We start from the raw sequence: 26,131 nt of genomic DNA, 5'->3' as shown, positions 1-26,131 counted from the left end.
TTGATGTTGCAATGCTTTGAACATTGTTATAAACATTGGGTGCACACGTAAGTGTTTCTAAAAGACTTCTGGCTAAGAGAAAATGCACTTTTATGTACCAAACCATAGATGAAATTGCATGGCAGAAAGAAACACAACAATTTTCACCAGCTGAGTGACTACTGAGCATTTTTTCCCCCACCACTGGGTGACCACACAATGTCACACATATTTGTTGCTTTCCAAAAACTTCCCAAATCACCTAAATATCATAGGATCCCCCTCTCTAGTTACTTCCAATAATGACAGTTCAGTGAATTACTAAAAAGCAAACAAAATAAACAAATACAGAAAAATCACCATAAACCCACCCACAATTCAACACTACTGTCAAAAAAGGCTTTTTACCTTTAATTTTTGTAGAAAATGATTAGTGGAAAAAGTACCTCAGTATCAGGGCATGTTATGTGAAGGAAGAAATATTTTTCCCTGGATTTTGTGTTCTGTGCTTCACCACTGCATAGACAGAAAGGCAGAGACAGAACTCTTTGGCCAGGTCAGGATCAGGGAAGGATTTATTATTTCAACAGTCCAGTCAACTAAGCCAGTTTATAAACAGGCAGTAACATAACACAAGACCATTTTAATCAGACATGAATGAAAGCACCTGCTGAAAGGACTCTGTCCCTGCTTACCGTATCGTCTCAGTCCTTGGTTTCCTTCCTTCCTCTTTCACTGCCATTTCTGTTTTCGCATGACCACCCAAGATGATCCACACCAGGGAAGTTAATCAAACTAAAAGCTGGCCAGGAGAAGGGGGTAGCGGGGGGGGAAAGTAGTTTCACCAGGACTGATTTCCTCATCTGCCTGGCCATGTACCTAAATGATTAGCAAACACCAGCACATGGGAGAAAAGGCAGAAGGGGGAAACTGCTCCATTCTGCAGCAGGAACACGTCCCTTCTCCACAGCAGCTTCTCTGTTGCCCTGGCTCAGTTGTTTGCCTAACTGCAGCCAGGCTGTGAAGCAGATCAGACAGATCATGCCAGATAGAAAAAGTGGGATTTTTCCCCCAGTTTTTTTGGACTGATCAGTTCCTCCGTCTGAATTACCATGCGACTTATGTGCAACTACTTTGACTTGCTGTCCTCCTCTCTGAGGGTTTCTTCAGCTTCTACAATCCTGTGAGACCAATCCTGGCTTCCAATTACTTTCTTTCCTCTGCTTTTTAAGAAAAAGAAACAACTACAACAACAACAAATTTTGTGGGGAGGGACAGAAGGAGGAGCACAGCTTTGTCTGGAGCTGGATAACTTCAGTTTGCCTTTCAGCACACCTGCCAGCCTGTAGGCAAACTACTGCCAAGAAGAGTGCACAGCCCTGTATGCTGCATCCCCTTCGCCCCTCAGGATGCTACTGTAGGTCCTGGTCTGATATTTCCATATTTTGACAAAATTTTATCTGGGTCATTAATTCCTTTTACTAAATAAACAGAAACCAGCTAGCAGCTGCAATATAATGGAGGACAAAAAAGCTTTTTCTTCCCATTATTTCCCATAGGACCGATGGTTTCCCATTAGAAACTAGGGCAAAAACACAATTTAACAACCTAAACTAGCAATAATATAAATACTCTGAAGGCTGGATTAAATTACTTTGCAAATCATTATTTTGGTACTTCTAAGTTCCCTACACCATCAACTTTTATGTCTTTTCTCAATCCCATTCACCTCCTACCCCCTCTGCCTATTCTACACCACCTTTGCATTATTATATGAAAATATATAATCTGAAACTAAAAACTTGGACAAAACAAACATAAAACCCCTGCAACAAATCAATTAGAACCTGTAAAGAACAGCTAAAAGAAAAAGCAAATGGATCCCCAATAACAAAAAAAAAAGCCAGCCTCTAATGGTACAGCTTGGTCCTCCTATGGCACTACTCGTACAGCACTGATGTGACTAAGCACAACTCATGATGAAAGAAGCAACAAGATGAAAAAAAAGTTGAACTCTTCTGGGACACAGAGTTTTACAAATTGATACATGTAAAATAAATACCACCACAGCAATACTAATAACTACTAGCAATAGTAATAAGCTGCTGCTCCTAATCCCTTGGGCTGCACTCCCTCTATGTATAAGTCTCCAGAGAAACTTTGCCCTTCCCTAGCTGGGAGATAAGTTGCCACCAGCACACGCTGTTCACAAGAGGGGTGTCACTGCAAGCAGGCGAGGGCTGCCATGACTCCCTCTGTGCACTGGTTGGCAAGAGCGCGCTGCAGGGGCACTGGCAGGCAGAGCACAGAGCCGGCGGCAGCAGCAGCAGCTGCAGCTGCAGCACTGCCACCCTGCCTCCACAGCCAGGACCCTCACCAGCAGAACCCTGCCTTGCTCTGGGAGTGACAGATGGGACGGTGAGTGCCCAGTTCCCGCTGCACTTCCCAGCTGGCTTACAGCCACCCCCAGAATCCTGCCGCAACCTGCGAGACACAAAAATTTGTTTGGGTACCAGTGTCAAGGCATGACCGTCTACTGTGTGTATAGGACCACAGCACTACCAGAGAACAAAGAAAAATGAGCTAGTCTATTTCTTTCAATTTTTAACCATGGAAAATGAGGTAAAAGCCTATTTCCATTCTCTGCAGAGTAAATCCACTTGGCAGGCCATTCAAAGTCACTTTTTTTGGCCCTGGCTCTAAATATCTCCCAAATGTCAAAGAGCATATATTTGAAGGTTTTGTTACCTTAATCTTAATAAAATTATGTTTATGGAAATTCACTTACCTCTGCGGCATTTACAGTTCCAAAAAGGTCAAATTTACCTTATTAGTCAATGTACTTCAAAGAATTTCTTATAATCAGTCCAAAACTATTTTGAAGTTTTTCCTTCACAGAAATGAGTATTTTGTGCTAGTGCCTTTTTTTCTTTTTTTTTTTGTCTCTATGTCTTCTCCTAGACTTGTAAAAATGAAGTGAGCTTTTACACATGCTGAGATGCTCATTTAAAGCTCTTAGAAGATCAGGCTGTTGCTTCAATGTACAAAATAACAGAGATCAAAGTAAACTTCATGCTCCCGACAGGAGACAACACCCTCAGCTAACTTATCACAGTATCTGTGCTGAACACATTGGTTAGTATAAAAGTATTTTCCTACAGTAGGTATTAAATTGATATCTGAAGTTAAGTGACACTGGGGCATTACAGCCTCGTGACTTACTGATCTGCACACAATGGGAGAATCTGACAATGACACAGAGCACAGGCAGCACTACAGCCAATGTGAATTTACACACCTGGTAAAGCTCTATCTGCATTGTCTGCTTGGCACAGGTACCCAAGATTCAGGTGTGGGCCTAATGACATCCACTCTGCAGGTCACTAATTCTGAGCTCACCTGCACATATCTCAGTCTGATCTCCAGGTTTTGTGTGCTGGGATTCACACAGATCCCTAACCTGGTCTTCTTGAGTGCCCGCCCTTGCTACTCATGCAATATTTGGTAACACTTCCAAAGTAACTTGCAGAACACAGACTGAGATTTCCCACTCCAACTGTCTCACCAGTTTCATCCTTTCATGCCCCTTTGGAGAACTCACAGGGAACCAGTCAGCAGGAAGAACTAAGCACAGGTGTACAAGACTAAGCTGGGTTAGTCCAGACCACTGTTTTGTTCCAGAGAAATCATGGGATGAGCAAAGGCAAGAAAAGAATATCCAATGCTGACCAAGCTCTAGGTCCTGTTCAAACCACCAGTAGTACTCTAATTTGAGTTTAAAGGACTTCCAAATCAAACAGCAAGTGTGTATGCGTGTGTGTGTGTGTATGTACATGTGTGAACTGTTAAGAGGACAGAAGGCTAAATCTAGGTGGAAACCTGCGTTGCATGTGCAGTTCTGATATACTTTGTGCAATACCAGCACATTGTAGACAGGTTTCTTTTAAGCCAAGTCTGAATATCTTTCCTTTCCACATGACTAACAGAGATTCATTGCTTTTCTTTTTGCTAGGTTGGTTTGTTAGGTGCTGCTTGTTGGGTTTTATTTTTTGGGTGTTTTTTTTGGACAACAATGGGATATCCCTCTCCCTGTCTGACACCTTTTAACCACAGAAATAACAAGAAACCCCTTAACTTTGCTGTCTCTAAGCATATCACAGAAAAAAATAGCAGATGCAGAACATCTGTTAATGTGAAACAACATTCAGGAAAAAAGTTCTGTGGCTGACCTGTGCATCCGTCAAAAAACAGAACTTCAAGTCAGTAAATACAACATTCTGTCTTATAATTAATGCTGTCATCACACTAATAAATCTTTCAGTGCCAGAAGTAATTTTTATGGCTATTAAAAAGCAGAGAAACACCTTTTCACAATCAGTGGAGGTTTTTTTATCTGTCACTGTCATGCACCAGGGTCCACAGAGGACTGGTGGCAAACACCAGATGCCAGGATGCCTGGTTCCATGACTCGCTGCTTCAACACTGGTTTCCTCTGGTGTAAGAGATGAGGTCTCCTGAAAGGGGGAGTTGCTGGAGTGCTTTGGACTTCAGCCTTCCCAACCTGCTCTGAAGCACTTTGGGAATCAACACTCCTCATTGACTACAATGGAATACTGGTGAGACCAGACTCGCTAACTTACTATCGGGCATCTGTTAAAGATGAAAGAGAGGATTTCTCTAACCCAGGGGAGCACCACAGACTGTGAATGCCTGAAGAACAGGGACACCACAGTGCTACAGTAAAAGAGACCATAAAACCTGGCCAGGCCAACACGACACAGTTGTGGTGGTGCAGAAACACAACCCAGGGCTGGAAACATTCGCACCTCTGAGACGACAGGCAAAACCATCAACAAGTGCAGCTGCTGATGGCAGAGAGCTTCTTTCAGCTCAGTTCACAGCTCTTCAGGTGGTAGTTTTAACATGTCAGGAGCAACACCTTGGTATAAATTTAGCAACAGGAGTCCCACAGAGCGCACAAGACTTAGGGAAGCCCAGGTATTCATGTCCTCTCCCCCTTCCCGCACAGCTGCAGCTTCCTCAGTTACTCCCTTCCCACCTCCAAAGAGATCTTCACTCCTAAGTCTGCATTTCACCTGATCTAAGCATTGACCCACGGATCATATGTTTAGGATGTTACAGTACAACAAGAAAGCAGAAAAATATAATGTTGTTAACAAAAAAATCAATCAAAAAAAGAAAGGCATAAACAGAATTTTACAGATACTTCTTACTTCATATCTAGTGTCCTAACAAGCCTTAACACTCCCTGTTTTCTCAAGCAGGAACACTAAAAACTCCCAATTAGGAGTCCTGAAAAGTTAAAAAAACACCTGAGGACCCACAGTTGTGGATTTCAGCATGTTTTCATGCCGCATTCTTGCCACATATTTAAAATACAGCCAAAATACACTTAAATACAAAGTAGGGCTTTAAGATGTGGCTCTTCACACAACCTATTAGGAGAACATGCTTTTGAAGACTGAGTGAAGAAACCCCCAACCTCCAGCTCATGGCTGACACATTGCTGTCCTGCAAGGACAGAAGTTCCTCCATGAAGGCAAAAAAATTTATACTATGGGATTTTTAGTATTACTCTCATATTACAATCTGTATGTCCATAACTAGAATATAATTGAGTCATAAAGTGTGCCTGGATACTCCAGCTGGCCAGAATGTGAATTAATTCACCAGTCTATAACTTCAGGGATCTCGTTGTTACACATTTCCCTTAAATAAGAGCAGAATTAATTTAAGAGATGGGACTCCTGCTGATAGTTAAAAAAAAAATTATGGATGCAACAACCATAAAGTCATGTTTAGCTTTCATCTTGAAAATGCCATCAGCTGCAGGCAGCAAAATTCAGGCTACAACAGGGAGGGTCTTACAAGAATTATGGAGCTAGTAAAATCAGACATGAAAAAGGTCAAACTGAACCCCAAACCAATCAAAGAAAAAACCGACAAACCCACAAAAATCAAGGGGAGAATTTTAAAAGTGTTTTATCTCTTTCTAAAAATAATATTTTCTGAATATCCTTTATGCTGGAGATCAGGAACACTGGGATAATAGTTCTGTAGATCTCAAGTGTATCCTGGCTCTACTTGTACTTCTATTTAACAAAAAAACAATCAGCCAACCAACAAACCCCTGTCTACTGCATTGAACTTATGGCTCTTAAGCTAGAAGATCGCACCAAGTAGAAAGCATAAATTGCACCCATTAGACCGTAATTCACAAAACATTTCTATTTATTCTCCCCCTCCCTTTCTTTTACAGCATTTAAACCTTCTGCTCAGCTATTACCTCTTCCATCTACTAGGCCTTGCTGCTGCCTCTGTATTAAACAGAAGCAGTAAAGACAGAGTTTTTATGTATTTTCTCAGTATTGAGGTCCCAGCCACACACACCACAGGACGTAAGTTTGCAGCTTTGAAAGACTCCAGCCAGCCAGTGGGAATGTGGCTTTGGACAAGCCAGACTAATAAAATGTAACATGTGACAATAATATTGCCTGTTTTATCCATGCTGGCTGGCTGCCACCACATCAAAGAACTGAGGCTCTGATGATGACTACTCCAATGCCTCAGCCCTGAAAGAAAAGGAATCATATTTTTCAAACTCCATTGCATTTAACAATTGGTTCATTATGTTAACGAAGCATCGTCCATGTACACAAGTGTGTCAGTGCATTGAATTATATCCAGTGCACTAAAACATCTTCATTATTGTTTCCAAGGTCATTCTCGCTGCGGAACAGCTTTTACAAAATAAATAACAGTAAGAAATGGAGACCTTTCCTTAGTCCAACAAAGAAAATTGGAAAAAAATAACATAAAAATAAAGGATAGGATTTTATTACCAGCTCTATTAATAATATTTTCACTATGTTTATATGCTAGAGAGCACCTGCTTTATGAACAGTTTCATATTCAATTTTGTGAAGCTGAAATATGACAGGTACAACAAGGAGCATTTAAACCCCAAAAGCATCTGTTTGGCACCTAAACATTGATTTTAAGCAAACCCTACCTTTAACAAACTGGCTTAAGACAATGAAGTGTATTTCAACTCTTTTTGAAAAGGTAGCCACCTTTTGGTTCATCCATCTTTGGGCAAGTCTTCCATCAGCAGCAACTGACATCCTCATTCAGAACGGCTGAGATAGCGCTGCAGTGGCCGACCTAAAGCACTGGCTCGTTCTCCTATCTGACAGAAAGGAGCTGCTGCTAGCAAATTCAGGCAGGGAACATTTTTATAAGTCAGCGTTAGAATTCGCTTTTTAAATTTTCTTTCCCTTCTCCCCATGAGCTGCTTTATAGTCCTCTACCTTCAAGAAACTGAGATCTTGTCAGCTGTTAAAGGCGCTGACATTTCCCTTTACTATAAACTCAGGATGTGCAATAACATCGGAAATCTTAGCCATATTCATACCAAAAATCATCACTAGTTCCAGATACTGCAGTACCACTACACTTGCTGGGTAAGAGTTCATATAAATTTGCAGGTTTGTGGGAAGGAGTCAAGAGCCTCTCCCCTTCATTCCCTTAAGAACTAAACCCCTCGATTTTGAGGGAGTCAGCGTCTGGAGCCAGAATGAAGCACAGAGACACTTCACAGCAGGGTGAGGCAGTGAGACATCAATATCCCTCTCTTGCTCACCACCTGAACAATGGTGGTGCTCACTAATATTGCATACATTTAGACTCATGATGCCAGGATTGTCTCAGTATACTGCTATTACTAGCGACAGCACTTGCAGAAACTTTATTTTTAGTCTACACACGTGGCAGAAGTGATGTGCCACTTTCTTTCCTCTAACTAAGCATTTCACAATCCCTTTTGAACTTCATTTTTCCCCACAGTTTGAGAAACACTGCACTAAATCAATTAACAATCCCCAAGGGTCCAGATTTAGGTCTGAAACCAGATTTAGGTTTGAAAGCTCCTTTAAAAAAACCCAAAACCTTACTGGTGACCTTTTAATATGCAGTGAAGTAGTTCTATGAGTTCTATGAAGAAGACAAAAAAAACCTACTAAAATGACACTAGCAGAAGGGAAGATACAACTTGAAAGAGACTTTCAAAAGGTAAACTTGCTAACTAAATCTAAACTTTAGAGAGAACATTATTGTAAAGCAGCCCATGGCTCTGCCCATGGCTGCACTTCTATTAACATGTGACAATGCTGCTGTAAATTTTGGTCATTGTATGAGATTTATGCTTTGAAAAGAAAATACAGCTGTCCTCCTCCCCCCACCCTCCATTTCTTTTTTTGGTATTGTAAAGATTCACATCTGCTAATTTAATCCATATTTAATGATCTCATAGGTAAAAGCAGACCTGGAGGAAGAGACTGCACAGCCAAGCTTAATTATAAACTGTTCCTTTCCATAGGAAAGCCTTGTTTACCTCCAAGGCTGAGGAAGCTAGCTTCCAAGCTTAGATAAATCTGGTATTAGCACAACTTGTGTTTAGACACACAAGTGGATTTGAATGGGCTAAATCAAAATAGATGTTGCCCCCAAATATCCATCTTGTGCCTCTCATGGAAGCTGCCTTCTCCTGCAGCAGGAACAGGGTAACTGTAAATCCACAAAGTATCCAGGTAACCTAAAACCAGCACTGGCTTACCTAAAATAATTTGTGCTGTAAAAAAACCTCAACAGCTAAGAATTATACATAATGGGCACAAATTAAAGCATGCAGGCTTTCACTGAAGAGAAGAAATAACACCCTCTTATGAAATAGCTATTTCTGGGACAAACAAAAGAGAAGACAGGATAGACTAGCCAGCATCCTGGTTCACCTTTACAGACCCTGTGCAGTCCTATTCTTAACATCTTCTAGAATTATCAGCCAGAAGAGTGAAGAAAAAGATAACAGACAGTCGGCATCTACCATTCCTTTCTTCCCCAGACTGCATTGCTAAAACGTCCACAGAACGATCCCAATGCAAATTCAGACACCAACTCATTTCCATTCCTCCCCTTACATGACAGAAAGATTAAAGCATGAAAGATCAATGCTATACACAGTTCTTAAAGCCACAATCAAGTCTTCATTTAAAATTTAATTTTGGGCACAGTTTTAATATTACTAGCACAGATTTATGGAGGAAGGAAGAGTCTGGATGCTATTTTTCTAATTTATAATTGAGAAAAACGATGGAATTGGGGGGGGAACCCAAATAAACCCCAAGTATTCTGGAAGAGAGTAACTGAATTCAATAAAGTCCATCACCCACGAAGAACATGATTTAAAATCAGTTCTAATGCATACGGGCCTCAGCCAGTTGCCAGGTTTACTGCGACTGAATTAGCTCCCACCTGGTAAGAGAGAGAGGGCAATAAATAATAGACAGTTTTGCCCTCCTTATTTAAAGTAACTTTCCAAGAATAAAAGCACTTGTAAAACCCTGACATCAAATAGTACAGGTCGATGAAGGAGAAGAACATTTTCTTTACATTCCTAGGAAGAAAGCACAGAGGCTAATTCCAAAAGGTACTTAATTATGTTTTTTTTTTTTTTGGAAGAGAGTCTCTCTGAGTGAGATTAATTTTGCATGATTAGATTTAAAACCAGCATTCGTGAACCCAGGTCAACAAACCCATAGAAATGCAGTGGGAAGCCTCAACTGGAAAAGGTTCTGTGCCTCCTGAAGTCCAAGTTGTCAGAAGTCACGCATCTGAAGGGGAGTGTAAAGTTTAACAACATTTGGTGGAAAAAAATACTCATGAGCTCTTTTAAGGCCCAACACCTGCCAGTACACCACTGTCAACGGTTCTTGTTTCATAGTGACATTTTTTCACTTTGAAAATATTTTATTCTCTTCATTGCTAAGCAAAACATGTATATATACAGCAAGTAAATTAGAATAATGTGCAACTGAATATAAATAAGTGCTTCCAAATATATGCAATAAGAAGCCTTAAAAAACCTCCCAGATTTTCCTCTGATTTCTTATATGGTATTTGTACTTTAGTTGTTGGAATAGCCTCAGTACCCTGAATGTTAAAGAACTGGCATCATGCTACAGTGATGGGGCTTTGCTGTTTTTTTTAAAGTAATATTATAGTGCTGTTCATTTAAATACTGTTTTTCTTGACTGTAAGAAAGAGAGAGAAGAAACCAATGTGGAAAAGTTTTCCAGGATTTTCTGAATATAAGTCAAATGGTGATTGAATGAGCAGATCCTGCCTGGGACACAGGCACTGGCTGCAGTGTCTGGTCAGTGGGTAAGTAGTTTCTCTTTTCTGCCATCCTTCTCCCTCCTCCCCTTTATCATCTCCGACAGCTAGCCATCTGAGGGATGAATCATCTCCTCCACTACAGCTCTTCTACTGAATAGCTGCTTTAAAGGAAACAGATTGAGGAAAAGTTAGCACTAAGTGAATCAAAGGCAGAGCTGTGTGTTCCGAAGTATGCATCACCCTATATATTCTCGAGGTTCGTTCCCACGTTGCTCCCAACTGTGGAAAAGGTAAATATGCATGTTTGTGTGCATGGGTAGAAGGAAGGGATGTTTCTTTCCCATCTTTCCATGTCAGAAAGGGGAGGGATGAGACTCTCAAACTTCATTCCCTCATTTCCATTTCTATCTGTATCGGGAGCAGGCTGCTGTTAAGTCTTCTCCTATTTGGCTTTATTTCCCTCTTCTTCCTCCTCCTATAAAGTGACTTGAGGAAGCTTGCAGATAACTTGGCAGGCTGTGTTTGAGGAGTTTTACCCAATACAATTCAGCACTGATCTTTCTTGTCTCCTTCAAATCTTACATAATAAAATTAAAAACAAGGTACTAGGGAAGTAAGCTAATATTACAGATATGATATGAGGGTTTTTTGAGAGTTACTTTAAGCTTTTTGTAAATCAAACCAAACAATTTTCATATTATTTTACTGCTGTTTGAAAAGAGACATCATAATATTTTTTCACTTTTGTCTCCACCGTACTTGGTTCATCCTGACTAACACACATCTTTCCCTGAACACAGTGTACAGTGTCTGCCATTTGTTGTACAAGAAAAAAAAAGTAAAACATTCATCACTCCAGAAGGCAAAAGATTTCTAAGCTTACTGAAAAATTTCAGCAAATGAAAATGGAAAAGATTGACAGGTCAAAAAAAATCAACTTGCTAGGTTTGTTTTCACTTGGGAACTCCCTTTTCCTCTAAGGGGGCTTTCAGAATACTCAAAAATCATACGGATGTGATTACAGCCACCTTCAAGTACCGTGTTTCTTCAAACTTCACACAGGAATTTCCCAGGCACGTGCCACAAAAGGGTTAACTGCAAGTGAAATTCATTGCACTGCACGAAGAAATTACTAACCCATTTTAGTGTGAATTCAAATGCTCTTGTCTCTAACAGACCTTTATAATGTACTGAGTCCCCAGACACACCAGGGTCTTAAGGACATTAGAAAATGCTTTTCTTCACTCTGAATACTATTTACAGAAATAATAATAGTAATTCTATCCAGGTAACATGCTGCAGGATTTCAAAATGTTAAGGGAAAGCTGTTAAATATTAAAGAGGTTGCATTTAATATTAATACACTGGCCACAAAAACAATCTCAGAGAAGCCCAGAATATAAAGCATGGCCCTTGTATAACTTGATTTCGTTTGTTTCCCTCACCACAATTTCCGAAAAAGAGTTTTTAATTCATAATTTTGAATTTGTTAAGTTCTGTACACTGCCTCAAATCTATCCATGGGGCCATTGCTTTTGAACTAACCAGATAAACAGAACAACCACTGAGATTCCTGAACAGAACAAAGATCCTCCTGCTCACTGTGCACCACTACTTTAAGTTCCAAAATCTGCACTTGCTGCAGCCATTCAGTATGATTCTTCTCCAAATGCAAAGCATTGACTAGAAATTTGAAGACTTTCCACCCAGAGGTAACAACACTATGATAATTTTACAGTTGAACAAACTAAGGCACAAAAGTGTTAAGTAGGTCACATAAGCAGTAAATGCCTTATTCAAGCAGCCGTTCAGAAAGAAAAAGCAGACAAAGAAACCTGCTAAACACATCAAAAACCTTAAGCAGTAAGAGAGGAAGAGGGTTACAGCCCTTATAAAAAACACCTTCTACCCCACATACACTCATAGTAAAATGTACATGCATTGAAGTAAACATAAATGCAGAAAAAAACATGCAGAGAAGAACTTATTCTTGAACAGGGCCAGCTGAGCACAGGTACACAGGCACTTACTTGATCTATTTCCATTAACTTGGGGAAGGCACCTGGCCATTCAATAGCCACCTTCACTATGTCAGCAGGAGGGGGCATTGTGACGCTGCTGCTCTTCGGAGCCAGTACAACTGGACACTAAACACTGCAGAGAGTCTCTCTCATTCACACCTGCAGGGAGAGGGAAAAAAAAAAAAAAAAAAAAAGAAAAAAAGAAAAAAGAATATTACAGTAGATCAGGCAGAACTCCAGCACTGCTGCTCCAGTTTCCCACATTTCCACTGGTTGGGCAGGTGGATGAAAATGTGTGTGTGTGTATGTGCACAAGCAGGAGAATGGCACATATTACAGAAGCAGACACAGGACACAACACTACGACACACTGCACAGCTCGACAGCCTGTTAGAAAGATGGCTGAAGCACTGAAATGTACAGTGAATAATAGGCATGCATTAGATTTAAATAGAAAAACTATTTTTAAATATTATTAAATATGCTGGTGGGGAAAAAGCGACAAACTAGAGAAAGCTCCTGTTACAGTGTCACTCCTGGAGTCCCAGGGAACCTGACCGAATCAGTTAATGCTGGCACTTCAGGAGAAGAGATTGCCCAGGAAGTTATGGCCAGGAAACACTGTTTCTTTTAACTATAGCAATGATCTTCTGGGTGTTCACAAATAGATCACTGCACTATAGCAACCAGTATGTCAGGAAGAAGGCAGAACACACAGCAGTTTCCACATATACATACACACACGCACACACATCCTCACCTCACGGATCCAGAGATACCCACATATAAATACTTCTGCATGGTACACCTCAGACACGTGAATACACAAGGATCTACTATACACTCACAGTGACATAATCAGCTACATAAACACGTCATAATTCTGCAAGAATACGAGCATCAACGGGATCTCGTGTCAAATAGTGTGAGCTGTGTATTTCAGGGAAAGAGGAAAGGGGAAGAACCAAATCCTCAGGGTTTGCAGAATTGAAGTTCGGTCTCTTCTGACTCATCAAAGTTTATAACCTTCCAACAACAGCAACCAATGTTTATCAAGAGTGTGTAGTGCCTCTCTGGGCTTGCAAACAAAGCCTCTGCATCCCTCTCTCAGCTCGGTGGTGGCAGGACATCCTCTCCAGTAGCAAAGCTCCTCAGTTCTCAGACACAGCAGCCCGCGCACCCTTCTGCAGATGGGGAGGCTTCTGCTTGCTTTGCCAAGCCCTCCACAACAAACCATGGCGTTTCCTGCATGCTCTGCTGAGACCCAGCAAAGCGCCATCATGTATCACAAAACAAGAGAAGCTGCAAAAATCCCCAGCAGTGCAGTCCCACTTCTTCTTAGCAGAAAAAGAGAAGGAAGTGGTGAAAGCATGGAGACATGTTTGCAAATACATCCTTTCAAAGAGCTAAGGCAAGAGAGGAGCTGGCTGAGTATACCAGACATCAAAGACACAAACAGGTATAGGTTAAAAAAGGCTTTGACCACCTTCAGTTGCTGCTTCAACTAACCTGGTCTAATGACCTTTCTTCAACAGAAGAAAGGGAGAAGCCAGAACTCAGATCGGTCTGAATAAAACTGTGAAATCATCCCTTCATTGGGAAACGTTGTACCTTTGTCTCACACTATTTTTATAAGTGGGAGTTCATCCAGCCTTCCAGATGTCTCCACTGTCTTTCTTTTTTTCTTGTGTGCCTCTGGTCTGCTCTGAAAAGGCTCAGTCCTCTGACTCTGCAAGCCCTGCTACATTCTACAGAGGGCTCTCAACACGTAACATAAAAGCAATTTATGAACTTGAACACTCCAGCAATTTATTTCCAACAACGGCAGTTCTGACGCTGACAGGATCGCGCATCACCACAAAGCAAAGCGCAAGGCAGTAAATAAGACAATGGACAATCTATAAATAAGACTGGATTGCAGGAAGTGCCTTGAAAGACTAAACAATGCGATTAAGAAACACTGTGATATTGTCTACATTTGGTAGATGTTACAGGAACAGGGAATAAACACAAATAAAGCATGCAGCTGGCATGTTGGTCATTGAGAAAATCAGACATTTACTTTTGGCTGTCTTCTACCCTGTAGAGCGTTAGCAGACGCAAATTTCCCACAATTTCTCCCCAAAACATCAAACTCCCAACCATCTGCATCTCCAACCAGTGATCCCCTTGCTGTGCAGCGCACTGCCTCAGTCAATCAGCAAAAAAAAAAAAAAAAAAGTCTTTTTGGTCATCTGTTTTTTACCATGTTTGAATCAAACAGCTACTCAGAGTGATACAACATGGGAGAGGGGAAGAGAAGTGAGGTTTCTTGGCAGCAGTGAGCTGTTAATCCACCTCGACAGACAATTGAAACTGAGACCTTGGCACCTTCTGCTCCCACACTCACAGTGACTGTGTTTCCCACCTCCTCAGCAGCGCAGTCCTTGGTACTCTCAGCTTGCCGATGTTCTGGTATTAAACTGTCTGCAGCACTTAAGTGGGGCTGACTCACCCAGTGCCTGATGGACAGGCTACTCCCTGCGTACCCTGGCTTGACACCTCATCCCTGGCAGGAGGGATGCTGGAAGCCTCAGCCAGAGCCTGAGTTCGCTGGCCACAACACAAAAAGAGCAACAGCAGCAGCTGCTGCCAGACAAACTTGACTGAGGATGGCTTCAGCTGAGTAAGCCTTTATTTTCAACAGTTTTATTTTCCCTCGTCATGTTTCTTCTACACTCTTAATGAAAAAAAATCAGCCATAGATCACATACATAAAGAAATAGAGGGAAGACCTATAAAAACCACAGGATCCACCTATTGCACAGGCAAACGCAGCTTCTTTTGACTGAGAAGTAACTTGTGGCCCAATACCTTCCCTGCAAAGCTCACAATAAATGCTGGAGAAAAACCACTGATTCATTACCACTGGCTGTAGAACACAAAAGTAAAATAACATTACACAGCAATAAATTTGCAGAAAACTTCCATTTTCCCATGCATATGAGGGCATTAATCCTCATTTCACTGTACCAAGTTGTGGGCTATCTTGACTCACACAGGAAGAAAGGTTTAAGAAAGAAGAATCAAGGAAAGCTGATGGCAAGTTAATTAGAATAAGCAATGGAAAATAAGCACTTATATTCCAAAGCAAGGTGCATAGAAGTCTGCCACAGCATTCAGCAGACAATTTCATTGTGACTAGTTTTAATGTAGGCTAGCACAGATCTCCTACATAATTATAATTATTACTATACGTATGCTTATACAGTCATAAAACACAAAGCAAAGTGACAGATCTTTAACTAATACAAGTGGATGTAGTCCCACTTCTCCCAGCAGAAGACCAATTCAAAGATAAAAATGTGGTCTGAATGTTGAAAAGCATATAAAATCATCATTTTGTTTTTGTTTTTCAGTGAACATCCTAGTCAAATGTGCTGACTTCTTTTTTCCTAATTTATATTCTTATGAATCCAGTGCAACATACAAAAGATAATTTAGTTTTGTTCCACCTATGTGGGAATGTCAGAAATAAATATTCTTTTGGGTTCGTTTTTTTTAAGGCCAAAATTGATTTTTAGTTGTCATCCCAAAAGTAGGACTGTAAATAAATTCTGCAATCTGCAGTGCTGACAATTCAAAATTACCTACTATTTATTCCCATGGTACGTAGTGTGTTAGACACTGCCCAGCAAAATAAGGAAGGCACAAATCCTGGTTTGAAATGGTTCCAATTTAGTAAGCAATTTTCATTATGTGAATGAACTAGAACTGTTTTCAGCTGCTTTTAGTTATGCCAGCTGCAGTCAAACAGTGAAGAGGACAGGGATGTCACTGAAGGGTCTAGTTATGGAGTTTTCTCAAGTTCAATTCCTTTTTCTTTCCCAGTGGGATATGAGAAGCACTGACATGTAAGAGCAACTTTCCAACTCATTTTTACAACATTTATTTTCAAGGCAGAATCTGAAGGCAAGGAGGACGCATGTGCAGGCATGAGTGTATGAACGGGAGGAAGGGGTCAGAGAAAAAGGAAGGCAAATTCCCATTGTTTTCCCTAATGCCTGCAAGGAGATGTAACCTAGAGAATGTTTAAGCAACTTACATGCTCAACAGCACACTATTTTATGATTTGAGGTGGAAAAAACCACAACCAAAGCACGTCTACTGCTTGAACATACTTTCTTCCATCAATATGATTTTGCAGAACTGTGACAGATTGTCCCATTAAAGTGTCAATTTTGCAATTTATTCTTATTACCATATACAGTATATTTATGAACTTCAACCATACTGTGAAGGACTTCCCATGGTATGCTAAGTGAGAGTAATAAACATCCAAGTTGGAAATCAAAGTATGTTAAATTGAATGTAAAAACGTATCAACATAAATATGCAAGCTCTCGATCTACCTGCCTGAATGAATCCTCTGAGGGATTCATTCAGCACAAATGTCAGTAAAATATATTGAATTTTCCCCTTCTATCTATGCACTGCATATGAAAAACAGGATTTTATTCAGGTATAAAATCACTTCTCAGTGGAACTATTTTTTTTTTTTTTTCAAAACTTGTTTTGCAGTTTCATTGGCACTTTCCATACGAAGATCTCAAAGTACTTCAAATAACTTAAAGTTATCAGAGCACATCTCTCAATAAAGAAATTCTATTCTTACTCGACAGACAGAATAAAAATGCAAGGCTAACAGGAGCTATGTGACTTGCAGCTCTACTCGAAATGTAAACAGCAGCCTAAAATAACCTATTTCTTCTTTTACAGAAGAGAGGTAATATTCAAAGAGTAGGCCAGAGCATTTGATGAACAGTTTGAGTAAGAAAATTAATGATTAGAAAGTGACTGAAGGAACGCCACGTGCACTTGAGGATTTAGTAAAACAAAGCACGTGTTTCTCCTGCCTGGACAAAAGGCAGCTTATACGGCACCTGGAGCTGGCACAGATCCTGCCACCCCCTGACACAGACAGGTTTTTGCATGGTATTTCTTGAAGGTGATGGGAAAGCAGGGCAGTGAGGGCAACGGAGCCAAGCAGGATGCGGTGGGAGCTGAGCCCTGGCCGGGCCCACAGCAGGAGGAGAGGCACAGCTCCCTCTGCTCGGCACCTTACGTAAGGAACCACTTCTTGTCAAACCTCATCAGCTTCCTCTGCTTCGCTCCTGCCGCCCCAGCAAACAGAAACTAAGTGGCAAGTTCAGCTGGAAGGTCCCTCGGGGACCAAGTCTGATTAACGATTTTAGAAAGATAATCCAACACTGGATTAATATCCCCCAAGAGAGTTATTTTTGGAGTTAAACTGCATGACTGAACAGCTGAGTCTAAGGAGCTGTAAACACACTCTACCATCTCTGCAAGTAATGACAACAGGGCCGAGAAGCCAGGGGGCTGGAAGTACACTCTGGGTACATAAAAAGGCTTTCATGCTGCCTTTTTCCTTCCTAGGCATTCAGTGCTATTTACCCCTGAACCAGACAGGAGTCAAAGGCCCAGAAGACCCACGGCAATAAAATCTGTGGATGTTTTGACACAAATGGAAGATAAAGCTGCACAGAAGCTATGAGCTGTACTCTAGCAAGGGATGGAAAAAAGGCAGCAGTCTCAAAATCAGGCAACCTGGATGGGGGCGCTACCCCTCTGAAGCAGCCACCAACACTGCAGGAACACCTGACCCCCCTCAACTGACTTCCATGGCTCAGAGCAGTCCATCAGCTTCCAAACAGGAACATGTCTTTGATGCTGGACTCCAAGGCTGCTGATCTATAAAGCATCACTAGACCAGGAATAAAATATTTAATATTATGTTAAAATGATCTTTGGACCCTTCAGGTTTAAATACACCACCCTTCCTCTCCAAAATATGTGGAGACCTAGTATTGGAGGAAATTTCAGGATTATAGGTGTCAAATGTACGGAACAGGACAGGTTTTTCCACTGGTAAAGCTGCCCAGGAAAGACAGCTAATACTTGTGCGGCTATCACCTATCTCATTCCCAGCATACCTGTAACCTTTCTTCACGGTTTCATTCCAAGTATTTTCTCTATCCACAGTCATCTTGATCCTCCTCCTGGGAAGCATTTTATATGGCTGAGGTTTCACTATGTTTGACAGGCTAGACCACTTTCAAACAGAGCACTCTTCAGAACTAGAGAGCAAAAAAGGCTTTAAAGGGTGCTTCAAAGGAAAAAGTGGAAGAAAGCACAATGGACTGGATGTACTCAGAATATAACCAAGAAGGCTGTCTGGTCTTGCTTTTAAAGAACATATTGAAGCTTATCAGAAGAAGCCAGGTATTTCCTTAACACGAGCTCCTCCGCTTCTTGGAAGATCATTCTCATTTTAGTAAGGAACTGTTGGTTACATGTCTGTAACTTGTAAGAGGGCAAAAAACTTAGTTTTGATTACTTCAGTTCCTATTTCAAACTTTGTGGCAATTTAATTAACTCACACGTAATATCCAGTCAGATAAAGATGTTTGTTCGCTAAAGGCATTAATATTGGAGCTCTTCAATCTAGAAACCCGGAAAGTATCAAACTGAAGTATTCAAAAGAAATTCCCAATAAGTAAGTAAGTAAGTAAGTAAATAAATGAATAAATAAATAAATATCATAAAAAACCTAGACATAACCAAAAGGCACCACCACAACCCCCACGCCAATAGCAACCCAGCAGTCAAAGATCTAAGGCTTCACAAAAAAAACCCATGATTTTTCAACCATGCTGAGTACCTGCCTAGAATATGAAATTTAAAGATCATGGCAGGTATCTAGTACAGAGACAAAACAAAATGCTACTCTGAATGCAAACTATTACTTAATCTATTTAAACTTTTCACAGTTCGCCAGGGTTTGCCCGTTTCACTTGGGGTTCTTTCTCATCATTTGGCTGGACTCCAGACATTTCTAAACTCAAAGAAATAGCAAAAAAATATCCCTTAAAATCCAATTAAATATAGTTTTTTCCACCTTTCAGGGTAGTCTCACATAACCTGCAAGGTAGGAAGAAGTAATGGGGAAAACATAAAACCTCAATTTCAGCCAGTGGTCCTACTGTTCCTAAAGAGTTGCAAGTTAAAAATCAAAGTTCTCAGCATAATAAAGTTGGAGGGCAGAAGAAAGGAAAAAGAACACTGACACTGTGAAACAACAAAATAAAGCAATGCAAGACATTACAGCTCAAAAGGATGGAGGGATTTTGTTTGTTTGTTTGGAAGAGTGGGAGCAGGTAAAGGAGTGGTGCTTTTTAATGTTTAAAGTAAGCACATTCCAAAGGAGTCCCATGAAACTGAGAACTGAATGTGTTTATTACAGGCTGGTTATAAACAAGCTGAGAAGAAACAGAGAAAGTTCATCAAAAGTGCTGTGAACTTTGAATAAAACTCAATTAAGCATTAAAAAAAAAAAAAAAAATCACAGTCCTCTTTTCTACTACTAGCATGATCTGGCTATGGTACCTCATGCTTTCCTGGAATTTGGATAAATCAGGGGACTATAAAGGACTCAAAAAAAGAGCACCTTGAGTCAAGATGATAACACAGTGGAAGCTGAATGAAAACAAGGATGACTGGCTATATCCTAAAGGAGAGAACAGATACAGGAAGATAAGCTCAAAGTTGTGGAAAATCCTAAATTTCCTATTTGAAGGAAGAAGAAGCAACAGTATAAAAACCAAAGAGAATTTGTTACTCTATCAATGTTTATTATGCATCCAGAGGAACTAATGGAACTGATAGGAAGTTAGCAGTCAAATGGAGGAAGAGAGGGCAACAGAGATGTGTGAATGCTAAAGGAAACAACCAAGTTAACTGACAGCACAGACAGGATGCTGAAGGTTGAAACAAACAGCATTTATTTTCTAATGTAGTCATTCTGCACCGAAAAATCCTACGGAAAATAATAATACTGATATTCCACAGTGCATAAGCAGAGGCTAATGCTCATCGTAAGTAAGAAAAACAGCAAAAGAAAGGGTGGATACCACTTGTGAGTCTGAGGAGGCCAAAAAATTTTTGAAGACATCTGACTTTTGTCAGGCACTGACACTGCTCTTCAAAGATGTGCAATTTTGAGTGCCACAATATAGGAAGAATCATAAAGCTACTAGAAGCCATCCAAAGGAGGGCTGTGAAGGAGGTGAAGGATCTAGAGGGGAGTGCATATGAGGAGCAGCTGAAGTCACTTGGATTGCTCAGCCTGGAGGAGACCTCACTGCAGTCAGCAGCTTCCTCATGAAGGAAAGTGGCAGGGCAGGTACTGATTTCTTCCCTCTGGAGGCCAGTGAGAGGACCCAAGAGAATGTCATGAAGCTGAGTCAGGGGAGGGTTAGGTCAGATATTAGGAAAAGGTTTTTCACCCAGAGGGTGGTTGGGCACTGGAACAGATTCCCACGGGAAGTGGTCACAGCACAAAACCTATCTGAGTTCAAGAAGCTTTTGAGCAACACTTTTGGGCACATGGTGTGACTCTTGGGGTGTCCTGTGCAGGGCTAGGAGCTAGACTCAGTGATCCCTGTGGGTCCCTTCCAACTCAGAACCTTCTATGATACCGTAAAAAATAATAAAAAACAAGAGAAGGAAAGAAACTGCCTGTCAGCAATGTTGCAGTGGAAAGCAGCCTCATGTACAGAGGTGTTTCTCTTATACTTACTGTAATCAGTGCATCAAAACATCTAACAGTCAAAACAACCCAGGTTTTTCTGACTTCCCGGCACTACACAGTCTCTGAATCCACCCCTGCAGGCGCCTAGCTCTCTGTCAGTTCACTGTCATAGTCACAAAGAATAATTTGTCCTTAACACTTGTGGACTTCCCAGTGCTGGCTCTCTGAAGGACATTCAGCAAAACTAGACAGCATATGAAAAAAACTTTCCACTCAGGAAAAAAAAAATGCGTGGCACAGTTATTAGAGACCTCACTTATAGCTAACATTTGTGGAATAACTTGAGCTATTCTGCATTAACTAGAATGTCAAGAATAAACCAGAGTTTTAATGGACATCACAAAACCCACTTTGAAAACAGAAATACTAAGGAACAAACATAGCAAAAGTCACATCCCAAAACGACGACTGTGCATATGCCCATTCTTAACACCGGTGCCACCCTGCTTTGCTGAGTACTGCTCAGCTGGTGTACCCGCAGGCCTGGAATCTGTGTTCTGGGGACATCCCAAGGAGGTATCACCCTCCTTTTCAATACTGACACATACCTTGGGGCCACTGTTTATAATTCTAGATCAAGAGGAGCTTGCATACCTAAACAATCATTTCAATTATACTGTCAAGTTAACCATAAGATGACTGTAAGGCAAGATGCAAGCAAAAAGATACTAAAGAACACAAGAACAGGGCGAACTTCAGGTTCACACTGCCAGAACACGGACTGTATTTTGGAGGGATCCAAGAAACCTTTTGGAAAAAAATCTGACTGCAAGATATGACTGCCAACACTGCTCACCCAGCCCATTTCCAGGGGAGATTTGTCCTGCATAAAGCTTGGTAAACTGCATTAAACGTGACACTTAATAACGCGAGACCCGGGTATTTTAACATGAGACGACCCTCTACTGGAGTCTGTACTGCAAAACTGTGAGCAGCAGATGACCTTATCTGAGCAGGGCAGCTGGACCAGATGACTTCCAGGAGTCCCTTCCAGCCTCAACTATTCTGTGATTCTCTAAGTATACTGATATGTTGTCTCCAAGCACTCTGAAAGTCATAGCCTGCTCAACTGTGTTCCAATAATGTGCCTTTTCTGTACTTAAGCATGCACAAATGAGCAAAAATACTTGCTTTTGTAGCAGGTTGCCTTCTATGCCAAAGTAAGATTCTTGCAACACACTAAAACCAGCCGTTGGTTACAATGTAGGAACAACAATCTCCATAACTTTGCCCATCTGGCATCCAAGAGCGGTCATCCAAAAAGTATCCCAGGTTTCAATAACTTGAACTAAAATTTTAAAGATCAAGGTGGAATTTTACTTCTGACAAGAAAACTGCCCTAAAATATGTTTATGTTACAGACTAATACATGACATTCAAGCACTGGGTACAAATTGTGGTCACCCCATAATTTTACTGCACTCTTTGTTCAACATTATAATCTGTATGGCCCAGGGAAAGAGGAAAGAATGATGCAAACGTCATCCTTTATTGGTTTGAGTCATAAACTCTAGGGACTCATGCAGTTTAAGCAGCAGACAACAGTTGAAAAGCTTACTGTCTCTCCCTTTTAGCAGGGACAGCAAGACAGGTAATGAGTTCACTCAGAAATTACAACTTGCTTGTGAACTTAACCCCCCATTGAATCTAATTTATGCTATCATGCTGGGCTATTAATAAAAAAAAAAAAAAAAGGGGGGGGGGGGGGGGGGGGGGGGCTGGAAGGGGGAGAGGACAGCCACCACTTCAGCCACAGCAGTTATACGCAAGTGTTACTAATGTCTATTGTCTTGTTATTAGGAAAAAAAAAAAAAAGTGGGAACACTAATGAAGAAACTTGACTTATGAAAAATACCAGCTCATGTAGTAAATTTGTCCACTTCATCGTTCAGGTAAATGTCACTCTCAATTAAAAAGTCACCTTCTTAGTAGTACATATGATTTCCAAGTATCTTCTATTTCATAAGGAACTATAATTTCAAAGGTTCTCTAAGACTCCTGAGATGACTAGAGCTAATACTCTGTCAAAAGTTGACGACAGCACAGCTGTGTTTCCCCATTGCCACGCTCCGGTTGAACCTCCTGCTTCAGCCTCGCTGGGAACAAGCAGAGTTTTGCCAAGAATGAGCAAAACACTCACTGTTTCCAAATTGGCTAATCAACGGACTGAGTGCTTAACCTCGCCACAATACATGCATCCAGACTAGCAACAAGCACTGAGGACTGAACCCTGCCAGCCACATTATTCAGCAAGACGACTTGTGGCAGTTTCCTTCTCAGGAGCCAGAACACCGATTGTCACCGACGATGCTGCAACTCAATCAACTTCTACCAAAACATCCATTCAAAATTAACTAGCAGTTGCTGTGTGATGCTTTACTCTATTATCCTAAAAACAAATAAGAGAGCCTCAAATATTTAATACCAACTTGGTTCCACACAGGAATTTTTGCCCAGCATTTTACCTGCTAAGAACTTAAAATTGCTAACTACATAAGAGGGAGACGCTGGCAGCAACAGGCAAAAGGACACTATGCTTTTGCTGAGTAATAACATCTAACTTACTGTGTAGCCCAAAAAATGAATCCTCATAACTGCTTCATGTTTAAAATATTGTAATACACCATTGTAATATACACCATCCTGAGCCACCATCCTCATGTTCTCTGATAAAATAATTTTTTTCTGCTCCAAAAAGCTCTCTGAATGGCAAAGTCCAGTAACACAGCAGACCTGATGTCTGCTTCTCCAATGTCACAGCTCTGCCGGCCCCCTCCCCAGTGCCAGCACTGGCACTTGTCCAGCACACCAGTTCAGAGAGATGGAGTGTCTAAAAAGTAACCCACAAAAGACAGACTTTTAGACAGATTAACCCCTTGAATGCATTCACCACCCACCCACCCAAGCTTCAGGACCATAACAAGCAATGTGTAAGGCCAAAGAGGAAAACAAGGAATATAACCTGCTCATTTTAAACTTTTTTCACCTGTACGAAGCTCAGGGCATACAGCTGAGATTTAATTCCACAGAGAAGAATGATGTAAAAGTATGCAATTACTAAATTCATTACAGTATGTCTCATTAATTCAGTGAGCTGCTTTATAATTGTAACAGACATTAGAAGATTAAAGTATTTGGATTAAATCCAAGTCCATTTTCAGTGATTGCCAGAGTCTCTATCTTCAGAAATACAGAGTAACACCCCTTCACAAAGTACCCTGTGAGAGAAACCATTGTTCATCCTTCTTGCTTTCAGATTTTAGTGCTCCCAAATTAAATTTTCTCGTTGCATTTGGGGTGAGGGGTGGCAAATCTGTTCAGGTAACTGTCTGCTTCAGTTTGACATGTTAGAACTGTTTCCAAATAAAGCTGTCAACTGCAGTTGACCATTTTGAACTTCCTGGAGGGCTAACACCTGGCTGGAAAGTCCTTTGTGCAAACAGCAACACGGAAAGAAAGCCAAACACAACTCTATGGCAGCTTTCATCTGTAATTCAGTAGTAATTTAACATCATTAGATCTCTGCTGCTGAAGCAGTAAGGGTGATTTAGGTATCAATCACTTTAAAAGAGAATGTAGTCCTCTTTCTGCTCTTCAGTAAAGCATTTCTACTCCGCTGTGGAGACTAAAGTACAGCTTTACAGGTTTGGCAGCATGCTGATAACAGCAAGCACAGAGCCTTACCCACTCCCAATTTTACACAAAACTAACCAAAATTCACAGGTTGTACTGAAAGTACAAGGTTTCCAAAAAGCTACAGTGCACACCTCTACTGAAAGAATACTTAATTTTCTTCTCATTGATGGAGTCCTCGAGCTGCATTCTTAGAATCACAGACAATGCCCATCAGAAGATGTTCACGTGGAGTAATGAGTGTGATCAGGAAAGGGATGTCCCATTTCCAAAGCTGACAGACAACCTGCCCTGTAACAAGTCAGCGGAGTCCCCATCACTGAAGACCAGGACCTGAGTTCTGTTTTCTCCTTCTCCTAACAAGGGATTTGGCTGTTCTCTCAGAGCTGGATGTGACTTCATCTGTCTTGCCTGGAAGATATCTGTAGGGCCCACAATGACGTGTTCTCCACAATATGCAGTTCCCAACTGCTTCTTCTTGATCTGGGCATGCAAAACCTCTTAACAGTGTACACAAGGAATGAAGGAAAATAGGCTTTTGAAGACATTTTGAAGTTTCCTTTTCACCTGTTTCATTCTCCTGGAATTCCCGTAGGAATCTGCTCCTTCAAACTCTGGAGCAGATTCCTACATGCCACACCACCTTCACGAGATCTTTTGTCACTGTGTTAAAGAGTTAGATTTATTTCAGCCACGTTTACCTTGCTGCTCTCACCCCCTATTCCAAAGATTTTGACTAGGACTGGGGAGGGGGCTGGAAAGATTAGGCTAACTCTAATTAATGCACTTGAGGAAAATTCAGAAGCAGAAAATAGGTAGGTAAATATGCTACATCAGTGCCCAGGACAAAGTCTAATGCTACCATATAAACAAGTCAGAAAAATGTATTCTAGCATTTGCAAAACAAACCTCTTGAGATACAAGAGCCCCAGATTCTCATTTGACCTTGGTGTCCTTGAGAGAATGTAATCATTAGCAGCTAGAATAAGAGACAACAAAAAATAAAATTTAAAAAAAAAAACAACCTGCAAATAGACCCTGTATCTTCCAAGTTTGTTCCCCAAAGCACTAATTAAAGAGGACTGTACCACATGTAGCAATCACACTTAAAATGAACAGAGAGTTCTTCAAAGACAAAGACGCTAAACTTGGAAGCACGAACACTTGTGTTTAATTTTCTTTTATTCAAAGGCTTGGTGTGTGGCCACGTACTTGCCCTTTGGTCTTCTGTGACTCCAACCACCAACTACAAAACGGAACACCACACTTTCTCCAAGCAGTTGAGAGGCATTTAGAGGCTACAGGAGATTGTATCTAAATCATGCTAACAGATTAACCAGAATGCCTCATTTATTCATATGACTGGACAGACTACTCCCCCAGATCTTCCTGTACTTCACCCTTCCCAGCCCTCAAGGCCCTGAAAGTAGAGACTGGCTCACGTATTTCTTGCTACCATCTCAATACAACACCTTCCATTAACACCAGAGGCAGAAGTGAAGATGAAGCTTTGGGGTCTGCTGGAAGTGGTCTGTGCTTTTTTTGAACATTTCAAAGCAATTATCCATTAGACAGGGCTTCTCACAAGGACCCCAGATACGCACTCTGAGATAGGACAGAAGGGAGCAATCCTTTTTTGGCTATATTTATTTTC

General features: G+C 41.0%; 1 protein-coding gene across 6 annotated transcripts in view; it reads right to left on the bottom strand.

Annotated features, from left to right (window-relative positions):
* ELMO1 (engulfment and cell motility 1) overlaps positions 1-26,131 on the bottom strand; it is a 306,304-nt gene that overhangs the window by 243,413 nt on the left and 36,760 nt on the right. For 5 of the 6 annotated variants that reach the window (XM_040060448.2, XM_040060440.2, XM_040060465.2 and 2 more), the window contains one exon: positions 12,204-12,353. In XM_040060448.2, the coding sequence (XP_039916382.1) occupies positions 12,204-12,281 (78 nt within the window). In that variant the 5' untranslated portion in view covers positions 12,282-12,353. Of the gene's footprint in view, positions 1-12,203; positions 12,354-26,131 lie in introns of those variants that run through there. The other variant, XM_058420201.1, reaches the window with a different exon arrangement.

This window comes from Hirundo rustica, chromosome 1, assembly GCF_015227805.2.
Source record: "Hirundo rustica isolate bHirRus1 chromosome 1, bHirRus1.pri.v3, whole genome shotgun sequence".
In the NCBI taxonomy this organism is placed as follows: domain Eukaryota; kingdom Metazoa; phylum Chordata; class Aves; order Passeriformes; family Hirundinidae; genus Hirundo; species Hirundo rustica.
Note: the sequence above shows the minus strand (reverse complement) of the source record. Positions and strands in the feature narration are given on the sequence as shown.